At 32.7% G+C, this 14,988-nt stretch overlaps 1 protein-coding gene across 1 annotated transcript; it reads right to left on the bottom strand.

The window, feature by feature from the left end:
- Positions 1-4,733: 4,733 nt before the first annotated feature.
- LOC127719813 (type-1 angiotensin II receptor B-like) lies at positions 4,734-7,415 on the bottom strand. The gene has a single exon (XM_052226121.1). It carries the CDS (start codon positions 7,154-7,156, stop codon positions 6,071-6,073), a length of 1,086 nt encoding a protein of 361 aa, XP_052082081.1. The 5' UTR covers positions 7,157-7,415; the 3' UTR covers positions 4,734-6,070.
- Positions 7,416-14,988: the final 7,573 nt, after the last annotated feature.

The following is a 14,988-nucleotide window of genomic DNA, read 5'->3' as shown; positions in this document are numbered from 1 at the left end:
ATAAAATAGATTTTTAGATAATTGAAGAATAATATAGCCTTCTTAGTGGGTTTATATGAACATTTAGATTATTTTTAGCATGTTTTATAGGCAATTTTTCTGTTTGACAGTCCGTATTTTCCTATCCGTACCGCCCATAGGTTCATAGATTATTGTAGTATTTATCAACAAAGATTTTGCGCTCGATCTTTTCAATTCAATTTTATGGAAAAACGAGCAGAAATGCATATGATTTTTTTTGGACCTCTTGATAGATATATGTCTATGGATTCAGGAAAGGTATCACTGTAATTGATTGAAATTTTCCTTTGGACCAAATTTTGGAGACTTTTGTGACATGTTCACCCCCCTTTTATGCAATATTTTGTATCAAAGAAATGCAGATTGTTGCCATGGTTACACCCAAAAGAGATTATATTTCACCATTATAACCATTAGAAATCAAATCTATGGAAGATTCTCTTTCTATAAATATACACATGCATAACACAAATATTAAGCCTTATTTGTTAGAAAGGAAGGGAAAGAGGATGTTTAAAAATTATGAGTGTCAATTTTAAGTTTTTTTCCTAACTGTGTATTGCTACCTTATGGCATTTGACAAATCACAGAATTGCTTATTTTTAGACAAATCATACCACAAATCTATTGATATTTAGATTATAGATACAATTATGAGGGAGAAACATCTTTTAGTATGACAATGTATGTTACTTTTGTTGTTTATTGTCCTTAGCAACCAATATAGACATTTTGACACAAAGACTTGGTTCGGTCATAAATTGATACTTTAGTGGCTACCCCTTGGAAAAGAAACAATGCGCGTTATGTAGAAACCTCAGAAGGGAACGCTTTATATTTTTTCATGCGACTAAATCAAATTTATTATTTTAGCAAGTATAAAGTCACAATTTAGCTTGAATTAAGTCTAAATTTGTTCCGGCTGTTATAAATCAATTCAGTATTTGCTAAATATTAACCAAGGCTTTGGTATGCTAATACACAACAAAATTGACATTCTAAAGCCTTAAAATAGCTTTAACTTGTAAAATTTGTCTACTGTTAAGGTTAATTTAAGTTTTTAAACAAGAAAAGACAAGCACAGAAGGTAAAGTTTTAGAAATTTGATTAAAAAAGGAGAATTTACACTTCGACATGGCATGTTTCACCAAATCACTTTTTTGTTGCATTTCAGTGTCAACTGCTAACCTTCATAAAATATTTATTTCTGAACCAATTTTCAAAACTAGCAGGCCAATTTGCTCGTTTAAGCTAGCAGAACACAGAAATCCATTTAAAGTGGAATTGGAAAAATAAAAATGTTTATCCTTAAGGTAGCAATACACAGTTAGAAGTTTCGTTTCGCATTATGGCCATGGTGAATTTTTTAAATATGAAAGTTTTTGTACAATAAAATAGATTTTTAGATAATTGAAGAATAATATAGCCTTCTTAGTGGGTTTATATGAACATTTAGATTGTTTTTAGCATGTTTTATAGGCAATTTTTCTGTTTGACAGTCCGTATTTTCCTATCCGTACCGCCCATAGGTTCATAAATTATTGTAGTATTTATCAACAAAGATTTTGCGCTCGATCTTTTCAATTCAATTTTATGGAAAAACGAGCAGAAATGCATATGATTTTTTTTGGACCTCTTGATAGATATATGTCTATGGATTCAGGAAAGGTATCACTGTAATTGATTGAAATTTTCCTTTGGACCAAATTTTGGAGACTTTTGTGACATGTTCACCCCCCTTTTATGCAATATTTTGTATCAAAGAAATGCAGATTGTTGCCATGGTTACACCCAAAAGAGATTATATTTCACCATTATAACCATTAGAAATCAAATCTATGGAAGATTCTCTTTCTATAAATATACACATGCAAAACACAAATATTAAGCCTTATTTGTTAGAAAGGAAGGGAAAGAGGATGTTTAAAAATTATGAGTGTCAATTTTAAGTTTTTTTCCTAACTGTGTATTGCTACCAAAGGCTTCTTGGTGTACTTTCGGGCGCTTTCGAGTTGACGCAACTTTTTGTATTTGTTGTTTCTGTGTTGCAACATTTTCGTTTTGCTCTCTTTTACTTTCGGGATGCTTTAAATACAATAAGCGAAATGGCGTCTTTATGGGGACATGTATTGGTAATTGTTAGTAATATCAGATTCCATACATTTATAAGAAATGATTTACAGTTGAACCACTTTAAAGGCCTGATACTAATGATTCAGACAATATCGGTATGTGTAACAAACACGTTTTTTAGATAATGTAAAGCAAAATTACGACATAATACGTTTTAGTTGGATAGACTATCGCGGCATCGAAATATAGCAAAAGAGACTGAGCAACACGAAGCCCACCAAAAACTGGGGGTGATATCATGTGTTCCGGAAGGGTAAGCAAAGTCTGCTCCACATGTGACACTTGTCGTGTTGCTCATATTAGTACAAACCCGGTGATAAATCTAATTCGGTAGGTCATACTCAGGGAAAGGGGGATGGGATTGTAGTTACGACAATTGGAACATATCCGTTGTCATCTGTGAAACGGATATTCCATAACGGTCAACAAACTCGTGATGGCGTCCGTATTCGCGATTGATTGTCATTTCTAAAAATTGCAAGATGGGAACCTTGTGTTATATAAAGGTATACAGTATAAAAAAAGTAGATATGGTATGATTGCCAATGAGACAACTTGAAAAATATGAATCAATTCAATTGAGAAAAACAATGGCCTAATTTATAACTAAACAATTTACGAAAAACAAATATGACAGATATGAACCAACGACAACCATTGAACTACAGGCTCCTGACTTGGGACAGGCACATAAAGAATGTGGAGGGGTTAAACATGTTTGAAGGCGCCAACCTTCCTCCTTACCTGGGACAGTGGTGTAACAGTACAACTCAAGTTATTTTTCAGAGATTGCCTGTGATAATGTCCCAACTGTGTTAAACATTTTGTTATTGTTTTTGTTTTATTACACGACAGAAATGACGTCTTCTTTAAAAAAAATTAATTTAGCATTTCTCTTATTGTATGATGTAATATCTTTAAAAACATTACTATATTAAGGAATTTGGCTGCTGTTTTAAAAGTTTGTTATAAATTGACAGTATATGAACAAAGGAACTAAAAAGCAGAAATAATTAAAGGTTTGTGTCCTTGTATTTGATATAAAAGTCATTGAAGAATTGGCGGGAAATGATTTTCTCTTGATTTTTCATACACTTAACATTATCACCTATTTCCTTTCAAAACCCCTAAGGGTGACTGGGGAATAGAAATATGGTCACCATTGGTCTTCCTCCGACCGTCAGTAAAACCCTCGTCAAAGTGGGGCGTCCGTTTGGCTGTGCGGGATGTACAAATTTGCAGCCACGTCCGGTCAGAATGGGGACGTTAAATCCGATGCCTCGTGTAAACAGAGTGCCACGCTCTGTGCACGTTAAGAACCCTTGCAACAACTCTTTGAGGGGTCCGTAGGTGACCGGTTGTAAGGCTAAATTTCTGTCCCTATCCAATATACCCTCATTTCCCGTGGCAATCTAAATTTCTCCGACCTCAATCCCAGACGCCTCTATTACAGAACCTACCTATTGTATTTATTGTTAATTTGTTCTCGTCCTGAATATGCATGAAATATTTGCCACTGGACGTTAAGCAACCAACAATCAATCAATCAATCAATCAAAATCTTTTGAAAAGTTAACAAAGATTTAATAACATTTAATTAAAAAAAACACATTTTGACACTATATGTAAAATAATTATGAAAAGAAAAGGAGGGATTAGCGGGCAAAGTTTTTAATGGTATAAATAGATGAAACCAGTGGATTTTAAATATCTGACAAAAAAAAAAAAAACAAAAAAAAAAAAATCAGTGAACTTCATTAAATGCTGGCTGATAGTCGACAACATGTACCTTATCGCTATTTGTCCGCAATTACTGATCAACACAGACGTTTCCATAACATTTTGACGGCATAAACGAAAAATTCCAGATGCAACAATGCAACATTAATTGTTTTAAGACGTCAATAGTTCAAGTGTTGCAAATTCTTAGGTCAAGTGTTGCAAATTCTCAGGTCATGTGTCGCAGATTCCGAAAATGAAATACGGTCTATTTGTTTCAATCACTGTTTATTTGTCTTTGGTGGACATTTATCTCATTGGTGATCATACCATATCTCCTTATTTGTCTAAACATGTACGCACGACTTATAAACTCTAGTGTCCTGTCAGACCGAACTGCGAAACTGTGGTGTTAGTTTAGCAAAGTAACATTGCCACTGTTTATGAGTTTGTTTAGACATAATAATTACGATCAATGCGTGATTAACACCGTAACGTAGCGATTAAGTTTATTATGCATCTTTTGCTGTATCATGGTGAAATTGACAAAGAATTTTATTGAAAGATTGAATATCTATGTAATTTACTTCGTGAGTATATCTCTAAATAAAAAACGAAAAGAGAATTGTTTATTTGTCTTTGGTGAACATTTATCTCATTGGTGATCATACCATATCTCCTATACCGCTCTGATTTTCTGACATGTAAATATCACACCATAGCGTTTCACAGTACATCTTCTCTGTTTAATTTCAAAGTCAAAGTAATTCATACCAACCATTGTAAACGGTGCAGTATCTTGAGTTATCCTTTCGCTGGGCAAACAGAAAGCATGCAAATAAAAAATAAATAAAAACAAACTATTTCAACTATTTACAATTATAATACGTATATATAATATCGTTTACAGTACAATTATATTAAGATCAAATCCCACAGAGACATTTGAAAAAAATACACAGTATTAAATGGTTAAAAAAAATCATAAGGAAAATATCATGTAATATCAATTTTAATAAATAATCTGTAATGGCGCTCATTAGAAAGGTTCGAAATCAAATTATTGAGAAGTGTGTTTAGCAAATAAAAATCTTTGTTCAATTTTGGAGTGTCATAGCATATAAACCAGGAAGAAGGAAAATTTGTTTAAACAGATATTAACAAAGACGTATAGAAATTTAATAACAAATATTTATGTTTATTTCAATATCTTTAAAGTCCCTTTTATCTATTTTAAGAGTATGTGTATTTGCTTTTAAAATGTTATCAACGTTTTCAACAGGTGTCATAATCATGTAGCAGTTATAACTACTAATGTCGGGAAGTACTCCTCATTTTGGTGTTAAGAATGAATTAAAATTTTTATGATGTACTGACAACTTGATCCTATGATGAAGAACATGCAGCATCATCGTACATTTTCATGATTTCTGGTTTCATGAATACCTTAATTTGCCTTGACTTTATAGCTTATAATGTTATTAAGGATAGGACGTTAGAAACCCATCATATAACATTAATTAGGGAGGAAAAAGGCGTTATGATATAGTTTCGTAATTCTTTCCTCTGATTTTGAATCAAAGATGAAAAAAATATAGTAGATAATATACAAACCAATACAATTCAACTAATAGAAAAAAATTCAAGTTTCCAAATAAATGATTATATATGCCCCTTAAAAATGATATGACTTAAAACAAAGCAGTCCTGTGACTTTAGAAATAAACAGTTCTTAAAAGTTAAATTTTTCAAAGATGCTCCGCAAAAATAAATAAAGCATAATTATTTGCGATCTGAATTTCTCTAATGTATATTAAGTAAATATAAATATAAAGTTCATTACAAAAATATCATCTTACATTTGAACACAAGTGAATCCTAACATGAACAGTAATAAATAAAGTCAGAATCATATGTTTCTGAGGTAAAGCGTCTTCAAATTAGAATAAAGTTAAATCGACTGAACACACACGTCGGTTGCTCATACTTTGCTTTAACGATTACCCGGCTTATTTGTGTCTGTTTTCGGTCGCTAGAATAAGTTCTTTGAAAGTTCTGGATTTAGCTCAAAACCATATTAGAATTGATTGATCACCCGTTTGTTTCAGATTATTTTTAACTAAACGCAAGCGTTCACATTTATCTACTCTCGTACAGTTTTACGGCTTTACAAAGTGTGTTACTTTCAAAAAAAGTGTCAGCATTTTGCTCCAATCTCATTTACACTGACACTGTTTTCACATGTATCCATGGAAGATGTTGATGTTGATCCGGTGGTGGTCGACTTTGGTGAAGAAGGTGATTCTGAACTTTTCCGTGAACTCCAAATTGGACAGTTAAAAGTGACAAGTTCTTTCAAATGTTGCTTAAATTGATTATCAAAAACTCCATATATAAACGGATTCACTACATGATTAACAACGTAAAGACGCTCAGCAATTTTAAGAAAAGAAAAAGCACCAGTGCTTAATTCTTCTTCCGCTATCATTTTCCGCGTTGTTTGGAGAACAAAGACTGGAATGTAGCTTAAAGCAAACACAAGTGAAATGGCAAAGGCAATCTTTGTCATCTTACTTGAAATGGATCTCGGAATACCATTACCATGCATTTCCTTTCTCCGGTGTGTTTGAGTATACATTTGTCTGCCGATCATGGAATAGATAAATATCAAAACTATTGTATAAAGTACAAACAAAGATAGAAATCCATAGCTAAAAGCGGTATGATAAATAGACGGATTTGAGAGAGATATCGCACAAGTAGTGCCAGTTAAATTTTGACCAATGTCTATTCTTCTAAATTTGGATAGGGCAAACTGTGGAGACGAAAGTACAACAGAAATTCCCAGGCAAGCAACGACCCAGTAATTTACATTTCTTACAGTCAGTTGTGATTTTAGTGGCATGCATATTTTCCGAAATCTGTGGATGGATAACAACATCAAAAGATGTGTGGAATATAACAAGAGAAGATAAAGCATTACGACGAACACGACACACGCCCATTCTCCTTGAAAAGAATAATAGTGAACAACACGTGCTATGTTAAACGGTATCCCTACTGTGCAGAATATCTGATCTGCAATAGCAAGATTCCAAACTATAGTCCTATAAACACTTTTAGTATATTTTCGTCCATATATTATAAGTACTGTTAAATTTCCTGGTATTCCAACAATCAGCATAATAATCAGAAATATAGTAGGTCCTAAGAGTCTCTGGAAGTTCTCATCATTGAGTTGTTGTATAGTTTTCGCCGTATTGTTTTTCATATTCTCATCCATTTACGAAGAAATCGCTTCAGACTAAAACAATGTTTGTGTTCAGTAGTTTGAAGATTGAAGTATACGAAGGATCTGTCAAATATCCTGGATTTTCCAGTGACTGGAAGAGGAAGTATTTTGTTCAGTCAAGTGTGAAGAAACTTCCATATTGAAGATTACTATGTTGACATTAATAAAGGTAGATAAATGTAATTCTTATACTCGACTATGATTTAAAAGTTTTAAAAAGCTAGTGAACCGTACCTGTGTGTCAAAAGATCGAACTGTTCTTGTATGTTCGCTACTGTTGAATGTCATTTATTGGGTATTTAAAAATAAAACATAATTTTTGTTATTTAAAACATAGTGATGATAGAAATGTACCCGGAGAGATGTATTATCATGCTTCGTTAATTTCGTCCCTACAAACTTTTTACGGTGATGAGTTATTCGAAAGTTAGCGGTTTAGCATCATTCATAAGCGTTGATATACGGTATCTTTCCCTGAACTATGCTATATCACTTCTTATTATTAACAAATTTGACCCTTACCATCCTACAGGCAAAACTGGACAGAAATTCTTAAAATACAGCGGACCAACGTTGGTTAATATCTGCTAAAAATACCAAAAGAAAAACAACAGTGTATTGACTTGATATAATAAGTAAAGGACAACGCTTAGAAACGGGGAAAATGTGAGCCTTCGCAGAACATTTTTTCCGATTCTTGCTGAATCATTCAATAACAAAAGTCGATATCGTTTCGCTCGAGTCTAGCTACCAAAGATTTGCCATTCAGAGTAAATAACACATTTTTAGAAAAAAATAACTCAAAAGACGAATGTCACAACCCTCCCAATGTCATCTCGATATGAGTAATAGCAAATAGTTCATAGGAAAGCCTACATATGAATATCAATTAAAAAAAGGACTTAACTCTACAATACCGGGAGTAAATATTATAAAAATACTATGATACGTTATAAACAATGCTTATTTATATCGTATTGAAAATGTTAACATAAAATGAAAACAAACTCAGAAACGTTAGGAAAAATTAAGAAACACACGACCTTGTGCAATATCGAAGGTAAAATTCCGTAAAGAATGTCATAATACAAAAAGAAAATAGATGGAACATTTAAGCTGTGTTTTCAAATGTCGATATGTGACTTGATATTTATTCCCCAAATTAAAACTTGGAGCAGTATACTACTTGTTATCAACTTCTCACAGGTAGAGTCATATTTCCACAATATATCTCTGTGATGAATTTTAATAGTATTTTACAATTTATCATACATATATATTCCTGTTGTAAAACGTGATTGATAAATTCAAATAGTTTTTGACGATTTATCCTTCATATAGATTCCTGTTGTAAAATCTATAATAAACATAGAGTGCATTTATTGCTAACACAAACGATACAAACGGCTAAGCGCGCACATGTTTTGATCATTCGTTTCTAACATACGTTTGCAAAGTTTAACTTTGACAAACTATGCACTCGCTAAAACTGCGTCTACATTCCATATGAATTTGAATGTCCGCTTGGTGTCTTTCGCTTTTCATTTTCTACGCTATCGACACGAAGAGAGAACAGAAAACTCTTCCTAAAACTTTTGAGGGGTCCGTAGGTGACCTGTTGCAAAGCAAAATATCTGCCCCTATCCAACATTCTTCTGTCAATCAAAATTCTAACCCTTATTCCCAGTTGACCCACTGCATGAAACTACCTTTTGGATTTATTGTTAAGAAGTATTGGCAATTACCCTTATTTTTTAACATTTTTTTTACACCAGGGCCAACTTAAATTTTTTTTCCATAATTTACACAAAAGCTTTATGTGTGTTTTTTAAATCTCTTACCGTAACAACATTAAGGCGTTTTAGCAATTCATGAATGCCTAAATATGGCAATATTGATAGATTTTGGCACAAATTTTATAGGAATTATTTAAAAAATGTAGAAAAAGGACATTATTAACTTGGAAAAAGTAAAATAACAAAAATACCGAACTCCAAGGAATACTAAAAACGGAAAGTCCCTTAACAAATGGCAAAATCGAAAACTCACACACATAAAACGAATGGAAAACAACTGTCATATTCCTGACTTGTTACAGGCATTTCCTTATGTAGAAAATGGTGGATTAAACCTGGTTTTATAGCTAGCTAATCCTCTCACTTGCATGACAGTCTCATGAAATTTCATTATAGTAAAGATGTGGTTTGTCTTTTAGATACACATTAATTCGTATTGGTTTAAGATGTCCTTCGATACACAATTTCATACAGCATGTAAAATAGGAGATATTGTATCAGGAAAGTATACAACAACAAGGCTGTATATGGCTGAATAACAATTTGATTTTATGGATATCTAGATCTGTAAAATTACAAAAAATGTATTGTCAATTATTTGATTTGTTTCAAATAAACTATTCCAGTAAGTTTTGATAACTTTCAAATTTTGAATATGAGAGTGACACTAAAACAGGGGAAATAAGCCCTACCTCAGTATTCTCGTTTTGAGTATGTATGAAATATAGGCCACTGGATGATAAGAAAACAGACATCAATCAATTTATTCATAGTTATAGTATCAAACGCTGTGTCATTGGCATCTAATATACAAGATCTCTTTAAAGTATATGGTAATGTTTTTTTGCCATTCTTTTTAATACAATCATCTATTCAAATTACATTTCCAATAAAATAAATCAAGTTTATAGTGAATAGTAGTTAAAGCTCTTCAACTTCGTATTTGATTTCGACTTCCAACTGTTTGTTTTGATTGGAGCGGCACTGACGAGTCTTATGTAGACGAAAAGTGCGTTTGGCGTACCAAATTATAAAAGCCTGGTATGGTTGATGAGTTTTTACATTTGTTTGTTAATCCGTTCTTCCAAAACCCAACAGTTGCCCGGTGATTATAGATTGAGCTGTATTGTATGTTTGTATGGGTACACCATTGAGTAACATAATTTAATATTGATGTTTCTGATGACGCATTATTCATTTAAAACAGATATGGACAGAAAAAAATAATGAAAGAAGGGGACATTCATGTCTTTCCAACACATTCTATGTTACTATTACACTGAACTTATATCATCCCTACATTACAAATTGGGCGATCATGACCTGGTGATTGTGTCACAATTATAGCAAACATATTTTCCTATGTGCTTACGTCTGTTTACAAATTTTGATCCTGGTTCTACCGAATTTGACTTATTATGAACTTTGAACACTCCGTCATAGGACAGATGATGCATGAAAATCTGGATAAATACTGCAATTAATATCACTTCCGGTTTTGATGGATGTTCGTGATTACAAATTACTCAGGGTATATCTCTTTTTTTCTGTAAACTTTGAAGTTTTGCTTTTTATCTTCCTCGCTTTGTGATGTCTTTAGGTTTCCAGTTTTGGTTTGGAATTTTCTTCCTGAAGCTTCGTACAATACGTTATAATACTTGAGATTCTTGCAAATTGCAAGATTTTGGTCGTTTTAATGAATGATAAAATCGCTGGATACGATGCTTAAAATTAATGCCGTGTTAGAGGGTTAGAAACCGTCAAAAATCCTTTCTTCACTACTTGAAGCATCAAATCCCTTTTTTTGCTACCGTAAGAGCTAAACTGTCTCTTTTCGCTATATAGCAATATCGTTAATCATCATATGAGGAACTCCGTTTCTAGCCTCCTGTGATGACTTATCATCTGACCAATAAAGCTTGAAAAAAACCAAGTATAATGAATTCTTTTCTCTCCTTTTTTTATCAGAAAATACTAGCTGGTGAAATGTTAATATTTGTCAGTTAATTTATCTGCCCAACCTTTTCTTAAATTTGTTAAGAGCAATAAGTATTGTTTTCTGCAATTCTAACTAAGTTATGTAATTATAAGTTGCAAAATGTATATGATTTCTTTACTTTAAGGATTGATTATGTTGTATTTCTAGTCAAACAGTTACGTATTGAAATAATTCTAAATGCTTAATCTACCGAATGACGTTTAATGATTATTGATGCACGATCTATTACACACACGTGATGAACACCAAACTAATTCTTCCTACAAAAAAAAAAAACAAAAAAAAAAAAAAACAATTTGAACGATTTTGTTCATTTCAATGTCACTTTTAAAGATCTTTCCTGATTTTCTATATGATTTCTACCTACGTATTAAACTTATCAAACACAATTTGATTTTAAGGAAGCTCCAACTTGGTAAATAGGAATTGTTTGTTGTTTACGACTTCTCAATTACCCATCCTCAAATTATTGGCATTTTTTGAATCGGCAACTTGAGCAGTCATTTAAATTATTTGAGCATCAACAGTAATGTTTATATATAAATATAAAATAGACAAAGACATGCATGTGTATTAAAGCGGCGAAAGATACCAAAAGCATAAGTCAAAAATAAAAAGACAACGCCTTTGCAAAAAAAAAAAAAAAAAATGAAAAAGATCAAAAGACTAACAACAGTACACAAAACACAACATAAAAAACTAAAAAAAAAACCCACCAAAAACCGGTGGTGATCTCATGTGCTCCGGTGATAAGTCTCATTCGGTAGGTCACATTCGGGGAAAAGAGGATATGTGTTTAACAATTGGGTCTTTAATCTATGTTACCCAAAAATTCTTTGATAACATATAATGTATTTGAATTTTCGTTCCTGCTTCATTTTGTCCTCTATGTCCCTGCTTGGTTTTTTTTGTTGGGTTGCTCTCGCATTGACGTATAACCTATATCTTCTTTTATTAATATCACTGTAGTTAAATTCTAATTTTAAAACAGTATAAAAAAAGGAGATGTGGTATGATTGCCAATGAGAAAACTAACCACCAGAATTTAAATAAGTGGATATAACCAATTATAGGTCACCATATAGCCTTCAACAATGAGAAAAACCAAAACCGAATGGGTTCGTATTGCTCAGTCTTGTGTTTTGTATACTGTTGTTTGTCTTTTGGTCTTTTCGTTTTTAGGCATGGTGTTGTCAATTTATTTTCGACTAATGAATTTAAATGTCCGTTTTGGTATCTTTCGCCTCTCTTCTATAAAAGGCTCCGACATGTAAAAATATGAAACAATTCAAACGAGAAAACGACCGGCCTAATTTATAACAAACAAATTTACGAAAAACCAATATGACAGACACGAACCAACGACAAAAGCTGAACTACAGCCTCCTAAATTGGGACATGCACATATATAATGTGGCGGGGTTAAACATGTTTGTAAGCGCTCAACCCTCCAAGTGTCAAATTCTAAAGATGTAATTATCAGGAGACGTTGAAACGACCATATCAACTATCTGCATTGATGTGATTTGAGTATTGTGATAACTTATATAACTTTTAACATTTGTAATCGTTCTTGCTTCTCTTTGAAGTAATTGATTTACCGAAAGTACGAGAAAATCTGATATCTGATTTGATTGTTGAAGTATCATATTTGACGGTTATAGTCTCACTAGACTGTTTTAGTCTCATATTTGATTGTTTTATTCTAATATATGACTGTTATAGTTTTCTCTAATGTTATAGTCTCATAACTGACTGTTAGTCTCATATTCTCATATCTGACTGTTAAAGTATCATATCTGAGTATTTTAGTCTCATATCTGACTGATATAGTATTATATCTGTAAAGTCTCACATCTGACTGCAATAGTATCATATCTGACTGTTATAGTATCATATCCGAGTATTATAGTCTCATATCTGACTGATATAGTATTTTATATGTTAAGTCTCACATCTGACTTTAATAGTATCATATCTGACTGATATAGTACTATATCTGTAAAGTCTCACATCTGACTGTAATAGTCTCATATCTGACTATTATAGTTTCATATCTGAATTTTATAGTTTAATACCTGACTCTAAAGTCTCATATTTGACTTTTATAATATCATATTTGAAACTTATAGTCTCATATATCTCCTTATTTAATTTCATGCATCAAATATGTTAACAATGCGTCGTAATTCACTTGGACACTCAACATATACCCACTAGACACTTACCAGATTAAGAACTGGATCTTCCTTCATTGTATTGGATACCTATATTACATAAGTGTCCTTACAAACAACGACATCTTGCTAAGTCTTCCAAGTGCTCCGTGAAACCCCTTTCTAAACTATTAACATCAATTTTATTAGCAATCAAAGCCGGGCTTCAAAGTTACTGTGAAAGTACCTACTCTAGGGGCGATGTGAATCAGAAGTAAATACTAAAACATTTCAAGATCTGTTAGAGTACATTCAATCTACGTTTATTCACAAATAATCCGAAGTTTGGTGACTATGTTGAAACATCTATCCAATCAAACTTGAAATAAAGGATACAACAAATACAGTTAAGTCTGCCTCATATCCTGACTTACGACAAGAAATTGATAATGAGGGTCGGTTGAAAACAAATCTGAACAACAAAAGATAGGATTAGTTGAACGTTATGGGATATCTGTTTCAAAAAAGTTCTAACTGTCGTAACCACAATCCTGTCCTCTTTTTCTCGAATGTGACATCACAGAATAAGACGTATCACCGAATTTGTAATTACATGAGCAACATGACGGGTGTCACATGTGGAGAAGGATCTGCTTACCCTTCCGGAGCACATGAAATCATCCCTAATTTGTAGGGGTTTGTGTTACTCTTGCTTTAGTTTTAATTGTTGTATGCCGAGGGTAAACTGATTATTAATCCATATCACGAATTAGGAATCCGAAATCAGGGATTGGGAATCAAAGATCGTGGAATGGAAATCCGATATTACGGATAGGGATTCCGAGATCACGGATTATTAATATGATCCAGGATTATTAATAATGTTTTATCTAATTTTCATGCTATTTTCACATGTCTCGATCGGTGCGAGAAAAAGATTTCTCCTCTCTAGAGAAAACTTTGTTATCGGCAAATGATTGGTAGAAATTTCAATTATGACGTCAAGAAAAAAGGCAAACATGCCTGATGACGTCACATATAAAGAACACAACTTTCTGCAAATCTTTGAAGAGGAAGGATATACTTGTTTAGATTTTGTCTTAAAATCATTAGAGAAACAGATTCCACCTATATATATAGTGTATTATGATATTTCTCCACTCTCAACAGTTAAATTTTAAATATTTAAAAAGCTCTATACAAGCCTCGCGTTTTTAAATATTAAAATTTAACTGTCTCGAGTGGAGAAATATCGTAACACACTTGGTGCATGCGCAGTGGTGGAATCTATATGTCCCCAGAATAATTAGTTAGATATTGGGTTAATAATCATTGTCATAGAGAGATAAATGGTTATCCTTTAACATTTTTTTACTATATGGGGAAGGGGGGTGGGGGGGGGGGGGGGTGAAGGACTGGTGCGACATTTTATCCCCTGTTAGCAGATATGTCGTTTGTGTCATTCGAAAGATGATTGATAAAGCTTCTTATCACTAGGCTTAATAACACTAACAGCTAGATTTTTTCTAAACTTCCGTCGCTGACGTTTTGAACAAAAATAAATATATGACTTATTCATAAAAATGTTGACCTGAGTATTTTCAATGATTTAATTAACCATGACTGAGAACGTGTTTTTAACTTTGGACCATCTCTTTGAAGGGTCAAATTTAATCTTCTCACGCGTAAGACCATAGACGACTTTCCAATTTCAGTTTCATGAATAGACTGTTCCGGTTAACCCGGGGGTCATTCGGGGGTGAACACACGTAATAGGACATTGTGATGTGAAGTATTTGCTTCGTGACGTCGAATTTTTAATTGGAAGATCGTGTATTGTTGTCGATAGCAATTGATAATCGCGATTATCCA

Source organism: Mytilus californianus, unplaced genomic scaffold (assembly GCF_021869535.1).
Source record: "Mytilus californianus isolate M0D057914Y unplaced genomic scaffold, xbMytCali1.0.p SCAF_11, whole genome shotgun sequence".
NCBI lineage: Eukaryota > Metazoa > Mollusca > Bivalvia > Mytilida > Mytilidae > Mytilus > Mytilus californianus.
The sequence above is the reverse complement of the archived record's forward strand: the minus strand, read 5'-3'. Positions and strand labels throughout refer to the sequence as shown.

Coding starts and splice junctions, on each gene's coding strand:
- LOC127719813 (XM_052226121.1), bottom strand. CDS start 7,156: ATGGATGAGAATATGAAAAACAATACGGCGAAAACTATACAACAACTC.